General features: G+C 35.9%; 1 protein-coding gene across 18 annotated transcripts in view; it reads right to left on the bottom strand.

The window, feature by feature from the left end:
- Positions 1-20,393, bottom strand: part of ATXN3 (ataxin 3) — a 35,305-nt gene that overhangs the window by 13,247 nt on the left and 1,665 nt on the right. Inside the window, exons 2-12 of one of the 18 annotated variants that reach the window (XM_073349456.1) lie at positions 17,833-17,997; positions 17,238-17,282; positions 15,667-15,752; positions 15,112-15,178; positions 11,944-12,031; positions 11,516-11,648; positions 10,678-10,853; positions 9,939-10,062; positions 7,962-8,050; positions 7,179-7,200; positions 1,634-6,111 (exon numbers count right to left, since the gene is read on the bottom strand). In XM_073349456.1, the coding sequence (XP_073205557.1) occupies positions 7,196-7,200; positions 7,962-8,050; positions 9,939-10,062; positions 10,678-10,853; positions 11,516-11,648; positions 11,944-12,031; positions 15,112-15,178; positions 15,667-15,752; positions 17,238-17,282; positions 17,833-17,997 (978 nt within the window). In that variant the 3' untranslated portion in view covers positions 1,634-6,111; positions 7,179-7,195. Of the gene's footprint in view, positions 1-1,633; positions 7,008-7,177; positions 7,201-7,961; positions 8,051-9,938; positions 10,063-10,677; positions 10,854-11,515; positions 11,649-11,943; positions 12,032-15,111; positions 15,179-15,666; positions 15,753-17,237; positions 17,283-17,832; positions 17,998-20,393 lie in introns of those variants that run through there. The other 17 variants (XM_073349454.1, XM_073349455.1, XM_073349457.1 and 14 more) reach the window with 17 other exon arrangements.

A 20,393-nucleotide genomic window follows, 5' to 3' on the forward strand; every position in this document is an offset into this window, starting at 1 on the left:
CCTGGGGTACTCTGCTTGATACCAGCTGCCAACTAGACATCGAGCCATTGGTCGCTACCCGTTGAGCCTGACAATCTGGCCAGCTTTCTATCCACCTTATAGTACATTAATCCAATCCATACTTTTTTAACTTGCTGGCAAGAATACTGTGGGAGACCGTATAAAAACTTTGCTAAAGTCAAGCTATGTCACGTCCACTGCTTTCCCCATATCCACAGTGCTATTTATCTCATCACAGAAGGCTATCAGGTTGGTCAGGCATGACTTTCCCTTGGTGAATCCATGTTGACTGTTCCTGATCACCTTCCTCTCCTCCAAGTGCTTCCTTGAGGACCTGCTCCATGATTTTTCCAGGGACTGAGGTGAGGCTGACTTGTCTGTAGTTCCCCGGGTTCTCCTTCTTCCCTTTTTAAAAGATGGACACTATATTTGTCTTTTTCCAAATGTCTGGGACCTCCCCCGATTGCCATGAGTTTTCAAAGATAATGGCCAATGGCTCTTTATGAGTTGGCCACTACAAGGTATACAACTCTCCACCACCGATACTAATAGGAATGGCAGAAATAAGGTAAAATAGGCACACCACGCATCCCAAAGAACACCTCTCCCCAGTTTGGAGACACCAACAGTCCTGTGCATCAAGGCCAGCTTCCCACTTCAGCAGGATCTCGGACCACCTACCCAAGTCAAAACACACATGACTTTCCCATTACTCTAAATCTTACTTTAGAAAGCCACAGTTCTCAGCTTGGTTAATTCCACTGTATGGTAAAATCCCTCATCATTTGAGTGTGTGCCTCATTGTTAATTTAAAAAAATAAGAAAAAATGTATTTGACATGAATAAACACAACCCATGAGCACGGTTCATTTTACAACACCGAGGTGAGGTAATACGGTAAGAAAACATCACAGGTTTTCTTTTATTTTTTAAGATTAATTACTTTTAACTACAAACTTGAACAGGTGGACTCGCCACCAAGACAGATGTGCTCACCAACAAAAATGTGTGAACAGCTGACTTGAAGAGTCCAACAATCACTCTGCCTCAAACAGCGTAGAGCCAAGAAATCAAATAACGCATGCACTGAGATAACTGTATTCAAATCTCAGAACCTTAATTAAATACCTTACTTGCTAGAAATTGACAGTTTAACATTAGGACTTTCAGTTGAATGGCTTCACTCCTAATAGTACAAACAACACTGTTATTATCAGTATATACAAAAATATTACAGCATACGTTAGTTCTAACATAACTATACTTATGATACATTATGCCATGAATATACAGCATGTGTCTGCAGCAAGTGATAGTATTTGAGTAGACAATTTTTTTTAATAAAAAGTAACGAAGCCAGTCTTTACTAGATCTAGTTGAAATATTACTCAAACTACTTTCTCACTTAACCACCCATTTCCAAATGTAATCTTGCAATTTTTATCAAAAGATGCAAAAAAATATGAGTGGTAATTAAGTGTGCTCCACAGTGCTAGTAGTTACAGAAACAGGGCTGGCTTCAAAGACCACTGAAATCAAAAGAAATACTTCTACTGATTTCAGTGGGGTCTGGCTCAGGCCCATTTATATTAAGGGAAAGCACACAGAAAAAAAATCAAATTAAAAGAGAACATTAAAAAGCATAGTCATCTTTATTTTAATAACTTTTAGAGATCAATATTTAATAACTTACAGTTGCACATCCATATCAACACTATATTATTGTCCACCAGTGCTCATTTGGAAATCTCTCTCAAAGTTTCACCAAGTAGCCCTGCTGTAATGAATTCAACACTATGACCAAATACGTTTCAAAGTTTGTAATTGTATTACTTCTCTTGTAAATTAAGACACTGTAACTGAAAATGTTTAATAGAAACACACAACTTTGTGCTATGTAAGAGATAATAGGAGAAATAAGGCTTTATTTTGGTGAGGAATTTCCTGAAACAGGGGCCCTAAATTATACTCTCCTTTGTACTTATGCAACCTACTGAAGTCAGTGGGGTTGCACAGGTGTTGTAGAAGGCAGATTTTGGCCTGTTTGCAATTACTATAAACTATGGTAACCTTAAAAGACACTGCCAAGGTTTCCCCCAATGACAACATTCAGATTGTCTTTGCATTGTCTTCTCAACTGGTCCTTTTCCCCCCTTACTAAGGTTTTCCTCCTCTGACCATACACATTGGTCGTTGTGTGGATTTAAAGAAAGAAGTTAACATTTTGAGTTGGTAAAACCAGACTAAAAATTACATGTGCTTTACACATATGTGGAGAGACTGGGGTCGGCGGGGGGAAGAGAGAATAGCAGGTCAAATGTTGTGTTAATAAATCTTGATAGTGTCCCCTTAAACCATAAATTTGGAATAAAGCAAAGAACCATGTATTTATGCTAGAAACCTATCCTTTTTATGCAATATGAAGCTACTTAATTTCTTCAGTACAAGATGCAAAAGCACAGCTTTTTTTAGCAAATTTTGTAAATAAAAAATGAACAGGAATGTAAGAAACCTTTCAATTTTGAAAGTACAGAAAGTGAGTAATTATAGTGGACCAATTTTAAGGTGTTACTAATTTTGTCTTTACTTGGCTAAGGAAATAAGTGTCTTTTTTTTTTTCAGACTGAATTTGTTTTAAAAGGTTGTTCATTAGCAATTATGAAAATTCAGTGAAATTAATCCACAACTATTTTGTATGAGCCACCAAAGTCATCTGATTAATCTCATATTTGACAAATCAAATTTCACATTTTTTCCTCTTATCATGGATTCTGATTTTAAATACCTTAGAACCAAAAACCCAAGGAGATGTACTGCTGATAGGAACTGTACAATAAGATTCCTTTGCAAATACAAATTTTGGAGATGAGCCCACATAAATTCAGAAAAAAGATTAAAATTGGTATATTTTAACAGGCAGTTGAAACACTACAGAATATACTAAATTCTGGATACTGTCTCCTCCTAGTCAGTTTATGATCATCTTAATGCTTTTTTGTTCACTCACTTTTAAAAACATGATTAGCAGTTTCCTAAATAAGATAGAACATTTTGTGAATGACACAAATATTTGGCTGAGATTTGGAGGTGGAATTGCATTTACTATGCATCTGTAGCAAGTACTTTACATAACTTTCTGTCCACCCCATATACACAGAATATTATGGATTCATAATAACCAAATAAGTACTATTATTAATATATATTTTAAGAAGTACAGCAACCAAGAGGTTCATATAAGTATTTATTTGCAACATAAAACCTGTGAAGTGTATTTGAAAATGAAGTTTAACCGTAATTTACATTTAACCACTACTTCTATCATGCTAAAAGAGGATGTTTTGATACCATATGAAGCCCAAACATAGGAGATTGGAAACCAGTTTGCTTCTACTAGTGGTTTAATGTCAGAAGAATTTTAGGTTGTTAGAACATTATAGTGCAGAGTTTATATTATAGTGCCTAAAATTAACCATAATTAAACATGATTGTGGCCTGGCGTGAAACTGTTATAGCACAATCATTTCCTTACCTGGGAGGACAGAAAAAAATCATGTTGCAGAACAATCATGTTGCAGAACTGTGTTTTAATTCTGTAGCTACCCAACATGGGTATCACTTTTTCTTCCCTGACTTCTGTGGACAGAAGACCATACTACATCACATGGACCATAATAATGATAAACATGGTAATTTTTGTAGGATAGACAGGATCTAAAGATATTACAAATGTCAGACTGGAACAAAAATAATTTATTCTCCTGCATAATGGGTTCTCTATCACTAATGCTACAATATTAAGATGAAACTTCAGCTTCAAAAGATGGCTACTGCTAGCAAAAGACTCAATTAGTTTAAACTTTATTTACAAAAGGGTTTCACAATTTATACATGTCAGTAAGTGCTTATCACTTAAAGAATGCACACTGAGCAAACGAGATCAGTTTTTACTGATGGCTTCTAGGCAGCTCCACATATTCTGTATTTTGGATCTACACTGTAATGTGTATTGTGGCTAGTTCATATTCACCTTTTCCTTCGGTGCAATTCATGTATGTAGCCTCAAGGGCTACCTCTCAACTAATTCACTAACAGGTCACCAGTCTGAGTGAGATTATTATTCCTCAGAATCCAAGTGCGCATTTAGCTCACTTAATTTTTAGAATGATACTGTTTATTGAAAGGAATATGGTTATCCATAAAATCTGATTCACCCTTTTGTGCCTTTTAAGCATTATATGATCTTACATTCCTTGTATGCTACAATAGTTAGGCAGTGAGGTGATTTGAGGATGGATTTGGTGCTTTAATCATGAACTTCCATGCTTTAGTGATTATAATTCACATCACTAGAATATAGGAGTTCAGATTTTTATATAAGAATGCTACAGTATATAGCCAAAGAAATATTAATTTAACATAACTGAAGAGGAAGTTAATTACATCTTAAAAAAGAAGTCTTTTAACCAGTCTTTACAAATCTGTATCCATTTATAAAGATAAAACCTTGCATTTTAAATTAAGTCAAATAAGTTCATCCAGCTGTTACTTGCATCATGCCAAAAAGGAGAATGTTTATGACAGGCAAAAAGAAAAATCATGATGAATTTCCAGCCACACAAAAACAATATTTCATGCTTTATATGCGTCCTTTCCCACTTTCATTTTCAAGGAACAGTGAATCTTGAAGCCAAAATCTATACTGATAGGTTTATGCAGCCATTCAACATTGCAAAGTTGTGTGTGTGTTTATTTTTTTTCTAAAAGCAGTGACTTTGTTTTAAAAATTTGGTGCAGAAGGCATGGCAAAAGAGTTAATCTGTTAGTCATTTAGGCAGACTGAAATAACAACAGTATTGCCTAAAAAGAATAATAATGGTGGAGCTAAAAAGCAATTCTGAAGAGCATTACTTGTCCTCTGGTCAAATCCACGTTGCCTTACTCATGCAAGTGATCCTACTGAAATCAGTGGAAATTAAACATACAAGTAAAAGAAACAGGATTTAGCCTAAGGATCTTTTTACAGTAATATTCTAAGCCATCAAGAAGCCATCATTCTACACAAATCTTTACCAAAACCTAACGGCCCTTTTATATACAGTACTATTCTGTGCTGAATGTTTATTTCCATCTAATTATGATTCACTCTAACTAATTACAATTAAATACATTACTATGTTGCAATAGTATAATTTTAAAATATTTTGGTAAAGAAATCAAATGTATAGTTTCAAAAGATTATTCTTAGAATGTCTGTGGCAACTGCTTACATACTAAGTGAAAAACAGCTTAAACACCATACATCTATAAACATATTTCCATATAATTTATATGTAAACAGAATTTATATTTAAAGCACCATTTATGAAAAATGAACATGTTTAAACTGTTGCAGTAAAGTTGAAAGCCAAATTTGGTCATTCTGTCGCACATTCATCTTGAGTATCAAAGAGTAAGTCTTATAACTGATTGAACAAGCTAGCTTGCATACTTTGCTCCCTATTTTTCTCAGTAACAGAAACAACATGATAAACAAATTGTAAGGTGCATGAATGAAGGCCATTCCTGAAAAAAGTTGTAAAATTCTGACAAAATAGAAGATATTTGTAAAAAGCATTTGAGAAAAAACATGCGCGCACATACAAACAAACAGTCAATCTTAACAAAGCTACTTACACAGGGGTCATTTCAGATTGCAGAAATGCACCTTAGATACGTGGCACTGAAATTATGGCATCTAAATCTCTCACCCTCCTTTCCCCCACTCTGAACACAGCTTGGTGAACTAACTAACCAGGGAAGAGATAGCTGTTCTTACTAGTAGTGTGAAAAAAGAAACGGTGAGAGGCCAAGGTAAGGGGAGGAACTCAAAGAGAAAAAACAGAAGACAAAACAGGAGAAGTAAAGACAAGAAGAAACTGTTTAGCCTAACTGGCAACATGTTATGTCTCACTCACAGAAAGAAATACCATCACCAGTAAAGCCATCTTCAGCATTCAGTGGAAAGAGCATGAAGAGGGTGCCAAATCATCTGACCTGAAGTAAGAAAACTGGAGAAATCTTTGACATGAACCTTCCTTTAACGATGATTTTCAAATAATGCTAAAGATACTGCAAGTACAAAAAAGGTAAAAGATCTTAAATCATTAAGATATAATGCTACTCAAGTTAAATACAAATATATTGAATATTTTTATTTTGAAATGCCAAGACCTCATGGTTTTGTGTTTCTTTTGCAGAAATGATCCTATCACAAGCACACAAAACAGCAGAACAGAAAGCTCTGTTCTAAGTTCTGGGAAGTGAAACACCATCAATTGTTGCAGGAGAAACATAGAACCATGAACTCAGGTTCTAGACGGTAAAAGATTAAAATTTTAAAATGTGCTTACTGGTTTTAAAATTTGTCCATATTTTCTATTAATGATTTAAGAGCCTAACTTTTTTGTATTTATTTTTAAAATTATTATGGAATGGTATCTGAGTTCACTGATAAGAAAACTGCACTAATTTAGTGATTTTGTGCTGAATTCTCCAAGCAGCTGACATTTAATAAGAAAGGAAGGTAAATTATACTTGCCCCTTATTTGGGGCATCCAACACACAGGCCCTGAACCTACAAGGCACTTAACTTTGCTCACTTCAGTTATCCTCCTGAAGTCAATGAAACTACTCACCGGAGCAAAGTTATGTACGTGTTGAAGTGTTTTGCAGCATCAGGGCCATAATTTCCAAATTGGTCCAATCTTTTTGTTATTTTCAGATCCCCTTTTAACTCTGACCCCCTTCTTTTCATCTGTGGTAATATCCTGTCTCTGAAATGAACCCGGCTTGTACAGCATCCACACAAGAATCTTATAATGGAGATTGAGTGTTCTGACAAAAGAAAAAACATTATTTTGTCATTTCTTTTCTTCTGTATTCAGGCAGTTCCTAACAGTTTCCAAGGACATATTCATGGCTGCTTGAAGCATGTCTTCTTCACTCATATCGCCTCCTGCCAGAAGCCAAACATACACAAAATATTTATGTCTAATTACTTCTGGAATGCAGCTATAAAAAAGTAAACATTTTTCATATCACTTCTTGCCTCGTTTCTATTTGTTTATCATTCCATGTTTTTTCAGATGTCTTTTGCTTTTTTGTTTTCTATTATCAAATGATCATTTCAGACTTACTTTTCAATGCACTGTAATCATTCTATAAAAAGATATGAAATAATGTATAATTAATTTTAGATCTTTGATATTTAACATTAGTAATGTTTACAGATTTATTTTCTCTCTCAATTACGTTAACATGTTTCCACACATAATTAAAAATAATAAATGTCACTGTCATAATAATAATAATAAATGTAATAAATGTAAATAAATAATAAATGTAAATGTAATAAATGTCATAATAAAAATAATAAATGTCAGCCTAATGTACTTTTTATAAAACTTGAGACTAGACATTTAGAGACAGATTTATTTTTCAGCATGCATCCTATTGTTGGTAATAAGAAGTGCTGCATACACCTACACCAAGAGCTACCATACTATATTCAACTAGAAACAAACAAAAGAAAGTAAAACTAGAACCTGTCTGATCTAATAGCAGAGCTGTGCACTCCCAAGAAGGAGAGAGCTACATTCAATCACTATCTCTACATTCTTAGGCAACAAGGGCTGAGAGCAGTGTGCAGGTAATACAATACACTACTGTGGGACAGGTGATCTCATATCACTCAAGAGTGACCCTTTCGGCTAACATAGCAGAACTGGCTCTCTAAGAGCCCTATTGTATCCTCCCCAGCAAGAAAAATAGTGGGTATGTCATGCAGCCCCAAGGGCAGTTGTTAGGGGAGTTAAAGGCAAGGAAAATTGGGGAACTCTTCTCAGCAAACAGAGAACCCACCAGGGGAAAAATCTAGATTAACATCTGTGTTTAAAACCGTAGGTTGAATAAAACAATACCTGGGTCTGTTCCTAGTGCATTTGAACTTGTAGTTGGCTTATCATGTATATCTGGGGTCTGGCCTTGCTGCTGTGACTGTTGCTGCTGTCTGAAATTACCATAATAGTTTAAATTAATGAAAAAAACAAAACTAGCAGGAAAAACATAGTATAAACTAGACAAACTTCTAAGTTCCTAGTATCTGGTAGACTTCAAGTTACCACATTTATACTTTAGTTAAGAAAATATTAGCAAACACAAAGCTGACCGTGAGATAATCCAGAACCTCTGGGTTTTATATTAGGCACTCACTTCACTATATTCTGATCCCTGCAAATAATTTGTTCCACAAAAAAAGGAGGGGGGGCAGAAAATAGATAGCTAGCTACTATCAACTTTAAGGAACCATGGTGGGTAGTCAGAATTATGAAAAAGGGAGCTTAGAGGTTCTTTACCTATGTTCAACATCATACATTGTATAGCGTGGCCAACTGTCCAGGATTGTCCTGGAGTCTCCAGGAATGAAAGATTAGTCTTTAATTAAAGAGAATGCCATGTGATGAAACCTCCAGGAATTCATCCAACTAAAGCTGGCAATCCTATATGCAGGGTTGTTGTAGCTGTGTCAGTCCCATGATATGAGAAAGACAAGGTGTGGGGGGGTAATATCTTATTGGACCAACTTCTGTTGGTGAAAGAGAGATGCTTTCGAGCACAGTGTAAGCTCGAAAGCTTGTCTCTGTCACCAATGGAAGTTGGTTCAATAAAATATATTAACCCACCCACTTTGTCTCTCTTATACCATACATTAAAAGACAAAGAACTTTAAAATACCAGAGAAAGTCACAATTTATACTATTTAATTTTAACATTTATATCAGCTTTGATATTTTTCAATTATTATCAGTTTCACTTGCCATTCCTTACTGTTAGGGTATTTGCAGGAAAATATTTAGCTGTTAAAAACAACTGTTTTTATTGGATTAAAAAAAAAAAGTGTGAAACATTTCCCTGGATCTGATGCTTTACATCTGTTCCCCCCACGCCAAAATTTACATATAGGTCCAAATTTAAATTCAGTCTCCATTTAAAGCTCCTCATCTTGCCTTTATCGTCTCTTTTTCTAAAGTCCTGTTCTGACTGCTCCCCTTTGCAAAAAAGTCATTTTTCATTCTATGGAAAGCCAATGAGTGAGAAATATTTGGACGGTGTTAGGCACCATCATATGCCTTTGCATCCAAATCCCTTCAATTCAAATGTCTGGCAGTCTCATCGCCTTACTACTTCACTTTTCCTTCTGGTTCCCCTCTCCTTCCTCACTAGAAGATCAAGACTGAGAGAAGAAAAAGCAATAATAACAACAGAAGAGATGGAACTGGTTTATAGTTCTGAAGCAGAAACTGAATTGGTATTAAGAATCTACTTGCTCATCTCTGTGGTTAGCAGAGAACAAGATCTGCCCAACCTTTTGTTCAGAGGGTGAAGGACTCAATAGATGAAAATTATGTGACTCCCTGCATTTATATCTCACCTCTCAGGCACATACCCCCACTAAATATTGATAGTGCACTCCACGAAAAAAACAACACACTCATTAAATCATGAAGAGCACTATCACATGATACAGTCCTCAATACCCCAGAAGCAAGGCTCAATAGAAGGACACATACCCTCTATAAAATAATTAGTGTTATTTATAACAATACTCCTAAGACTTCATGTAAAATAGTATCTTAGTACCTATGTGTGCACGTGCATTCACGTAGCTGGACCTTTACCTTACTGGCAAGCAAGCAAGCAAGCAAGCAATCTTCTCCTAACTGGTATCTCAAGGAACTAATTAGAAGCTACAGGATTTCCAGAATACAGTGCTAAAAAGGCCATTTAAAAAAAAAAGCTAAATAAAGCTAAATCTGACCTCGTGTGAAAGAATATTATACTATCCTAAGATATAATTACTTCAATAAGCAAATTTAGTTTTCCACCAGATACTTTACTTTTCAAAATATGTCTGTCTTCTCCTTCGCAGCTCTTCTGAAGAAAGAGATTCAGACTGACTTGTACCAGATGAATGTGGTATATTCTGCGATACACAGTCTGAAAACTCACTTCGATGGCCTCCTAAAGTTAGAACATGGCATTTCATTACACCAATTAAGATGGGAAATTTTAAACTAACAAATATAACGTAGCTAAAATTACCTCTCCAAATCTCGAAGAAAAAAATAATTGTTTATAACATGATCATCATATACAAAAATCTAATCTCTATTACTACAGACAAAAGTCTTGAAACAATAGATCTGGCAAGGAGTGAATGGCTCAGGGGACTGGGAAACAAAGAACTTCCCCTGAAGATTAATGGTTCAAATCTACTCAAGGCAGTAGCCAACCTAAAAATCAATATTATCTAATCGTTATTTAGATGTCTATGTGAATAAGATGAACTTTCAGTATACTTCCTAGTGATCAACTATTCACATCATAACTGACAACATTTTTAAAGAGTCACAAGGAAAGGACCAAAGTTCACACTTAAGTATCCCTTCATGCCTAGGATACAGACTTTCCAGAAGGCCTGTCCAGGGGGGCTGAGATACATTTGCAGGGAAAACAGCTACTGTACTTGACCCTATGAAAAGATTTCAGCTGTCGGATTTCACCTTTCACAAGAACTCAACTAGTCAAGTGATCACTGGATAAATATTGTAGATTCTTTTTAAGTAAGTCTTTTACCTTGCATACTAAGTTGAATGGCTCTACGAAGATCAGCTTCTTCATCTTCCATATCAATTTCCTGTCTACTTAGAGCAAGGGCTCTTTGGAAATTCTCCTCATCTTCATCTAACATGCCTGTTCCATCAAAGGGATGGTTAATGTCTAAAGCTTGTTCCAGGTCAGTTTTTTGCACCCTGCAAAAAAAAAAAGAAAAAAAAAGAATAATATTTTGCATTGATTTAGCTCTGCATTTTCAGTGTACTGTAAGAACAGTCTTATCTTCACAACACACCTCTGAGGTAGTTAAATATTTTCCCCATTTTACAAATGAAAAACAGAAGTACAAAGAAATTAAGTGATTTGTCCATAATCACAGTGCTAGTCAGTGTCACAGTGAAGGGCAGAACTCAGAAGTTTGTGGTTCCCAATCCCATGCTCTATCAACTGTGGCTATATTGCCCCACAAGATCTCTGTTTTTACCTATTGCAGAGCCATGGAAGTTAACCTGTATACCAAGAGAAAGGAACATTTATGAAGTAATTCCTTTGCAAATTTAAAGCTCTCTTAAATCTCTTTAAAAGCAATAAAATTTAACCATGATTAAATGCAACAAAACTATACCAGGCTGACTAGAGTATTTTAAAATGTTTTAAGATTTGGAAACATTTAAGGATTCATTTTGTAAAATATAGCAGCTTTACAACTTGGTGAAATTATAATAGTATACATAATGAATTAGAGGTATCTAATACTACTTTGTAAGTTTACTTAGAAATAAGTGCCTTGGTTGTAGGCATCAGTCGCTAAAAAAAATCATGTTCAACACGATTAAAAATAAATCTTTATTTACCTTACCTTTCATCTCTTGATTGTGCAGGCTCTTCCCCAATCAGTTTTGGTCGCTGCATCTGCTGTACCTGAATCATTTGCAGTAGTTGGTCGGCCTCACAATCTGGCAGGTCACCCTTTACAACAAATATAGAATAACCTGGGAATAATAAAAGCAGAAATACTAAGTATAAGGTGTGTGGATTATTAAATACCCCCAACTAAATATACAATGAAATAAAAAAAGATGCACTTTATTACCAGCAATATAATACAGACATTCAATATTAGAATTTGCCTTTCATTACAAGGATTGTATAGTTATTTCACTGATTCAGTCACAAAACTAATGTAGAAAGACTGGATACAAACACTCTTATAAATAAAGGTTAATTATCTGATTTTAATCATGTGCTTTCAAGCAATGAGGTTTAACATTTGCAAACTAGTATTACCTTCCTGTTGTAACTGAGCCAAGAAAAGTGCAAGGTATGTATCTGATATTAGTTCTGGACCCATCAGGAGAGAGTTCAAGTTAAACCACTGTAATTTAAAAACAAAAAAAGATTTGAGAGAAAAAAATTGGCATGGAATTTATTTTTGGGCACTCTGGTCAATTTCCATGATGAAATATCCGATTTGTAAACTAATCATGGGAAATATCAAAAATTCCTTTCAAGCACAAAAGCACAACAACATAAGTATTGCTACCTGCCACCCTTCAAACAGTCCTCAGCTGACACAAACTCTGAAACTTTACGGGGAAATTTATGTAACTTCAGGCTCCCTCCCTACGAATATCAGGAGAGTTTAAAGGGGAGAAAGTTGAACAATTTTTATGTCATGGCTTCTGCTGTTACTTTATGATACTGTTTATTCTGGTATGCAGAATGGTTTGTTCTTGGAGATTGTCATTTGATACACTGAGGACTTTTTCCCTTCTGTCACTTCACCATAGATTTATATTTTTAGTGGAGGGTGGACAGAATTCCTATTTAAAGGGATGGCTGAAGAAACAGCTGAGTATTTTCTGTTAAGAATATGCATAACAGTGCTGCCTTTAATTGCAGATACTATAAAAAAGACTGCTTTAATCATACGTAACTGGTTTCGCTACATGTATTTTAAAGATAATTATATCAACCAACTTCACTTGGAATGTTTTTATTATTTATGTCACAAACACAGCCTATATTAGGAGGAGGTGAGACAGGATGTAAAGATGTGTCTGTATAAATCACCGCACACACACACAACTCCAAAAGTCCAATTAGTCATCAATAGTAATTCTGGTAATGACTGAAAGTGTATCCAATTTGGGGAGATATGGATATTACAGGGGCCATTAAAACTATCAGACATATCTCTTGACACTGTCTTGAATAAATGCAAGTGCCTGAAGAAAAATTCTTCACAACACCCTTCCATTATGTTAAAATCATGACCTTCCAGAACCACTCCAGATGGCAAGAGAATTCAGTTTCCATTCCATACAATTCTTGGCCAATCTGCTGAAACTGTCAACAAGAGTAGTAATTAATATAGAAGTACATTCTCTGTGATAGAGGTTAATGTCCATTGATAGCTAGAATGAGACTATTAATTCATTTCAGATGCTACTGAACCACCAATACTTTTGGGCCCAATCCTGCAACATTTTAAACACATTTAAATGAAATCTGTGGACTCCTCGTGTCCTTGAAGTAGAACATATATGTGTTAGCAGGACTGGGGTCTTGATTACTGTTCATCAGGAATGGATTTATCAAGAAGTCATGGAGTCATCCATATCATACTGCCAACATTCTACCCCATCCACTTCACAAAATTTCCTCTTTTTTTAAATAAAAAATCCCAAATGGTGTGTGGGCCAGGGGTGTGGGGCAGAGATAAAAAGGTAAGGTATTGATATATGTACATGAGTGTTGGGCTTTTAAAATGGGGAGTGAGCAAAAATCCTTTTAGAGAGAATAATTTTACTTTATAGTATAACGAATACTAGAGAGGAAAGACTCAAATTAATTGAAGCATTAGCTTCACTGAGCTAATCTATTTTGTCTAGGGATGGATTATTAACTATTAAAATGAATCCTCCTTCTATATTACTCTCTGACTAGACACCAAGAAGTGCTTTATTGTGATTATAAACTATGTAACACCTAAAAAAAAATAAAGTATTAAACCCAAATAAAAAACAAAACAAAAAAGTCAGTGACAGAAATAGCAGCTTACCAAAAAAATCTGAACTACACATACACATTTAGCCTGGAATGCTCTCCCCAGCAGACAATAGTTTTAAAGTGAACCCTAATGCTCCTTCGATATAAAACATGAAAAAATGCTTACAAAGTTAACATAATTCTTTTTAAACTAATCCCGAATGTAAAGTCTGTAATGTATTCCCCATTTTCACCATTTACGCCAGATGTCATTTCCACTTGAAGTAAACCACAATATAAGTGCATTTTTGAAATTTGTATTGGCCTGAAAAATCATCACTAGTATAAGGTATCACTTGCAGCCAAACCATTCTGAGTTTTAATTTCTTAACAAAGAAGCTTTATCTGGAATGTTGTGTGCATTCAATGAGCCTTTTCAGTAGAAAATAAAAAGCTTCAGTGTCATATTAAGGGCAGTGGCATGGTTAGTTTCATCTACAAAAAGATTACTCATTTTTTCTCATCTCAGCATGGCGGCAGATTCCAAAAACCTTATTCGTGGCTATGTGAGCTCCTTTCCATTATTGTAGATGTTTTCACAAAGCTTACTTCAGGAGTGTTTTATAGATTTTAAAAATGTAGTTTAGTAATATGAAGAATTATAGAATGTCATCTAGAAAAGGACAACTTTGATTGGCATTCTCTCTCTGTGTGTTAAAAAGACCCAACTTTTTCTGATCTATCTGGCTGTTTGGTTATGAACACTTCATACACACGCACCATCCCTTATTTTTAGCAATCTATTTTACTATTCATCCCTCCTAAAAGCTCTCCTAAGCCCTACAGAGTTAAAAGCTGTTTCTACTTTTCCCCACTACAATCCCTACTAATACCTCTCCAATGTTGGCAAACATAAATATTCAAAGGTCTAATGTGTTAATCACATTTCCCATATACCGACTAGCCATTTTAGATGCACAGAAACTACCTGCAATTTATTTTTACAGTGTCAACAATGCCAGTGTAATCGTATTGTGTAATGCAGCAAATACAAAAAAAATCTGACCCTCACTACCTCTTTATAATGTATAAAGATGACCTCAAACTTTTTTCAGAAGTATGATTTTCTGGCTGTTTGTTATATTAAGTCTTCTCTTTTCTGACAAACATGTAGTGAAGTCACATAGAGCTGTAACTAGAGCTGCAGCTCTTGCTTCCTATGACAGCATGCAGATTCTTAGGGGATCTGATCCAGAGTCCTTCCTTAGGCCAATATTCATGCCAAGCTGCCTAGCAGCATTATGATATAAATAAGCATTTATCCAAACTATTTATTTGGGATAGTCTAAAACAAATTTCAACCCAGATCTTCAAAAGATGAAAGGCTAGCACATGGCCTCATTGCAACCATTCTTTCCACCCCCGTTCTGAAGTCAACTTTTAAATAAAAAAAGACAAGGTCACCTGTTTTCCTAACTTTCGAACTGTAAACCAGTGTTCCTTATAATTACAAATAAATGATCTTTCATTTCTGTAAAAAGAAAAACACAAGGTATACATAAAATTAAATTCTCTAATATTGGAGCTCATACTAAATTTTAAATTCTTTGTTATTACTAATTTATAAATAAATGACAATATTTTGGCAATACAATGCAACTACTGATGCTACAGAGTGTTTAAATTGCTCTTATTATAATTCGTAATATTTTAAAGTGTTCTTTTTAACTATGTACTGAAGTCTATATAAACCTGGTAATTTCATAAAGCATATATGACATCACATGCAACTCAATCAGCATACTGTGATGCCACAGATACTGAGATGTCATGAAGGCTCAGAGGACAGATCATATTAATCCCCAAAATATGAAAAATAAAAGGCTGAGGGGATAAAACAGGAAACATCAAAATGTAACAGAGCTTGAAATAGCAATTTTAAAAGAAACTTAGTAATCACAGATTTTCAGCGTTACTTTTCTGTAAAATGAAAGCAGGGTGCTAAAAAGAAAGTCTTACATAGGGTCGATCCCGAGCCTCTGATACTCTGGGCTGTTGAAGAGGATTAGTTCTAAACCCCAAACTTTCAAGGCATTGCTTATAACCTGTCAAAAAATAGTACTTTTCATGAGACAAACCAGTCAACTCCAAATTTAAGCAATGCAACCATTTTAACCACTATGAACAATTATATTGTTTTCATAAAGCTGTGCTTTTAAAAAGTTGATATAAAAAGGAAAACTCGGGATCATAATATTCAAAATGCAACCTTCATGAATCTATGATCTCCACACAACATAGATAGCATATACAACAAAGATGAATTACAAAACTAGTTTGACAGAGAGATTCTCGCAAAGCGCAACTCCTTGATTATGTTATAGCCTTATATCCAGCTGTATGCGTATTACCTTCTTATTTTCACCCTCAAAACTATGTTATTAAAACCATTTGGCATTTTTCAGCCATTAAGATAACATAAGAAACAATATTAGGGCTACTGTTAACATATTTAGGGATCATCTGTTCTCATCTTTTTTGAAGACATGTTTACTAAGGCTTTTAACTCAAATAGGTTAACTTTGCTACACTACAAACTAGAATCATGTTGCAACAAGGTCCCTGACTCCATTACAACTTGTGTAGACCTGAGCATCAAGGCTTACTAAAAATCCTAGACTTCCAACTAGGCATCTCCCTAATATTTGCTAAAGTTCTAACTCATTTTAAACATTATTCAGTACGTTTGAAATTTAAGGATGGAATCAAACCTCCTAACACTACTCACTTAAAGCTGTTTGGGACAAAGGTTTGGGGAGATTAACAATTCATCCTCACCTCAGCCAGTCAATAGTGCAGCAAGTGAGCAAAGAGATGGTAGGGCAAGAAAGTAGAAACAAAGTAGGAAGCAATTTTTATCAGCTTCAAGGTCACTGCAGCACAATTAGGAAGTAAGAAATTGCCATACTGGCAATGGCAGAAAATATATTTCAGAAATGAGACTGGGAAGTAAAATGAGCAAATAAAAAGAGAGCCCTGTGCATCTACAAAACAGAGTAATATGACCAGAAGCTTACATGAAAGTATGGAAAGAAAAACTGACCAACATACATGGGGGCCACAAGAAGAGAAACAAAAGGTACAGAGCATGACCTAGGGATCCAGTATAGGTAAAAGCTACAAGTCTGGGGTTTTTATGGGGTTTTTGGTTCTATTACAGGTATTTAAAAGATTAATTACATGTTAGGTAAGTTCCCTTTTTAAAAATAAACTTTTTTCCAAATAGCTCTAAAGTTTCAGAAGTGTGGAATAAAGCCTTTGGAACACAGATTCTGCAACTTTTTCATTGTGCAGATCACTTTGTAAGAGAAGGATTCTCTCATGGACCCTGTAATCACCGGGAAGGCCTCTATAGACCATAATTTAAACCCAATGCTCTAGAAAGCCAGAACTCTCCTGCATTAATCCTACACACTAGAAATTGGAGAAGAATTACTAAATGTTATCAAAATTCTTTTGAAGAAAATATATATATATAATGCAACTGCACTGGTTGTAAGAAATTGTTCTGACCACAGAGTCATGCTTACTTGAATGGAGAAGTAGCCACTGTCATCCATATTTCCAGAAGGCTGCTGTTCAATGTGGGGTGGAGGAGAAAAAGAAAAATTGTAATCAGTTCACACTTCTAAAAAGGCTTATGAGACATCAAGTGTTAAAATAAATACAATCATGTACACCTACAGCAGAGACTCTGTACACCCATTTCGAAAAAAGACTGTTTGCCCTGCCCAAAATACACTTTTAGTGAAAAAACTCAAGCCTTTATATTAGCAATACCTAGCACTCAGAACAAAGACTGGACACTGGAATTTCTGTATTCTTTTCCCAGCTGCGCCACTGGCTTATTGTACGACCTTAGGCAAATCCCACATCCTTCTCTCCATGCCTGTAAGATGGGGATAATATATTTCTCATAGAAGTGTTGTGATACTTTAGAAGTGAATTAATGTTTTTAAATGCCAATTTGACATACTTATATGAAAAAGACTACAAAATTGAAAAGCATCATCACCTGAAAATGGAACTTCCATAACAAAGCAAGAATGACAAATATGTAAAACAAAAATTATGTTTCAAAAAACCGAACAGATGTCAAGCAAATAAGGTTAAAATGATTGTTACCTGTAAAAACGTTCTGTACTCTTCACTAGAAACTCCTCCCTCTGCCATTCTTATTCTCTCTTCCTCATCTAGCTGCTGTGCAATAGAAGATAACTCCACAGGGCTAAAATATTCCCCTTGTAGTAAGTTATTCAGACAGTGCTGAGCGCACAATGAGCCTTCTTGCTAAAATTGTAAAGAATCAAAAATATATATAAGAATTGTTTTAATGTTTGGTTACATCTTCATTGCTTCAATCATCTATGTTTACCAAGGGAGTATATTTACCCGCAAAGCTTTCCTACAGTGTATTACTTGTCTGGCTTTAGAATACCAAAAAGACCATCTCTGACACATGCATACAAACCCCGGGTTATTTCACAAGAAATGTACACATTTTTAGTTGATGAGTTTACTTTTAATTTAGAAGGTAATTTAAGAACTGGCCAGTGACAGAAGTCTCTGCAGACTGATAAAGACACCGAGGGACTCCAGCTATTCTTGCAAACCACAGCAGCTACAGACTTCATTCTCTCCCAAGGAGCCTCCACACGTGACTCTTTCATTCTCCATACCAGATGCACTTGTGCCATATAAGTCTCCCTCTTCTTTTCCCTCCACAACAGTGCCATGTGCCCCTATGTCGCTTCCCCCATCTTTCAGGTGTACTGAGGTTTTTCTTTGGTGACATTAAGGGTAAATTGAGGGCCAAGCAGAGGGAGAAAAGAAAATTAGGCTCATAATTTATAACTGAAAATAGCTTTAACCTTAAATATGGAGACATAGCATTCTTTCATAATTAGAAGCCTCCTCATTCAACCTTGTCCTGACATACATTTGTGCTCTGGCCATTCATTTATTAAAGCTTTCAACATTTTACCCTAGAGCAGAACTTCCTGTCTTTTACAGTAGTGGCTCCTTAGGCATGGAGCTTGCCCCACTTAGACCTATCTGAAAAGGTAGCCTTACCTACCTTTTAAAATTATATTATTTTCTTTTCACGCTTGATTTTATGGTTAAGAATGAGACGCATGTGTATTAAAGTACTTTAACTATAAATACCTACGCAGCATTCTGACTACTTTGGTAGGAAATGGGGGCACTACCAGTGAACTGAAATGTAGATCTTTATTTGAAATGATGTCACATACACACTTGTTCACATTTTTCCCTGGTGAAGGTAATTAAAATTGAGGGCATGGTAAATAGTGAAGAGAACAGGTCACTGATTCAGAGTAATTTACATCACTTGGTAAACTGGCCACAAGCAAACAATATGCATTTTAATATGGCTAAATGTAAATGCACACATCTGGGAACAAAGAATGTAGGCCATATTTGTAGGATAGGGGACACTATCCTGCAAAGCAGTGACTAAAAAAGATTTGGGTGTCATGGTGCATAATCAGCTGAACATGAGCTTTCAAGGGGAGGATGTGGCCAAAAGAGCTAATGAGATCCTGGGATGCATAAACAGGGGAATCTAGAGTAGTAATAGAGAGGTCATTTTATCTCTGTAGTTGGCTCTAGCACAACCACTGCTGGAATACTGTGTCCAGTTCTGATGTTCACAATTCAAGAAGGGGGTTGATTAATTGGAAAGAGTCCAGAGAAGAGCCATGAGAATGTGTAAAGGATTAGAAAACATGCCTTATGGTGACAGACTCAAGGAGCTCAATCTATTTATCTTAACAAAGAGAAGGTTAAGGAATGACTTGCTCACAGTCTATAACAGGAATCTCAAACACGCGGCTCGCGGAGTTATTTGCTGCGTCCCACCAAGCTCCCCTCTCCACCGAGTTATTTCCTGCGGCTGCCAAGCTTCCCTCCCCCGCCGCCTCCCCTCCCACCCCCGCACGCCACGTCCCTGCTCCTCTGCCTACCTCCAGGTAAGTCCCACCGCCAAACAGCTGTTTGGCGACGCTTAGCGTTTTCCAGGAGGGAAGAGGGAGGAGCAGGGACCCGCACGCTCAGGGGAGGTGGAGAAGAGGGGAGATTTGGGGAAGAGGTTGGAATAGGGGCAGGGAAGGAGTGGGAAGAGGTGGGGCAGAGGCAGGGCCTCATGGAAGGGGTGGAGTGGGGGCAGGGCCGGGGGGAGCACGGGGAGGGGTGTCAGTGATGTGGCCCTTGAGCCAATATACTAGTCCTCATGTGGCCCTGGTGGTGATTTGAGTTTGAGATTCCTGGTCTATAAGTACCTATATGAGGAACAAACATTTAATAATGGGCTCTTCAGTCTAGCAAACAAAGGTATGACACAATCCAATGACTGGAAATTGAACCTACACAAGTTCAGACCAAAAATAAAGGATACATTTTAATGCCGACAGTAATTAACCATTGGAACAATTCAACAAGGATTGTGGTAGACCCTCCATCATTGTCAATTTTTAAATCAAAATAGAAAAATATCCCAACAGATAAATTCCAGGAATTATTTTGGGGAAGTTCTATGGCTTGTTCTAGACAGGAGGTCAGACTAGATTATCAAAATTCTGGATTTAGAATCTATGAAAATAATTATTACAACAGAATAAAAATACACGTTGCTTACTGCTTAAGATATCTAACCAGATGTTTTA

Source organism: Lepidochelys kempii, chromosome 6 (assembly GCF_965140265.1).
Source record: "Lepidochelys kempii isolate rLepKem1 chromosome 6, rLepKem1.hap2, whole genome shotgun sequence".
Lineage (NCBI taxonomy): Eukaryota > Metazoa > Chordata > Testudines > Cheloniidae > Lepidochelys > Lepidochelys kempii.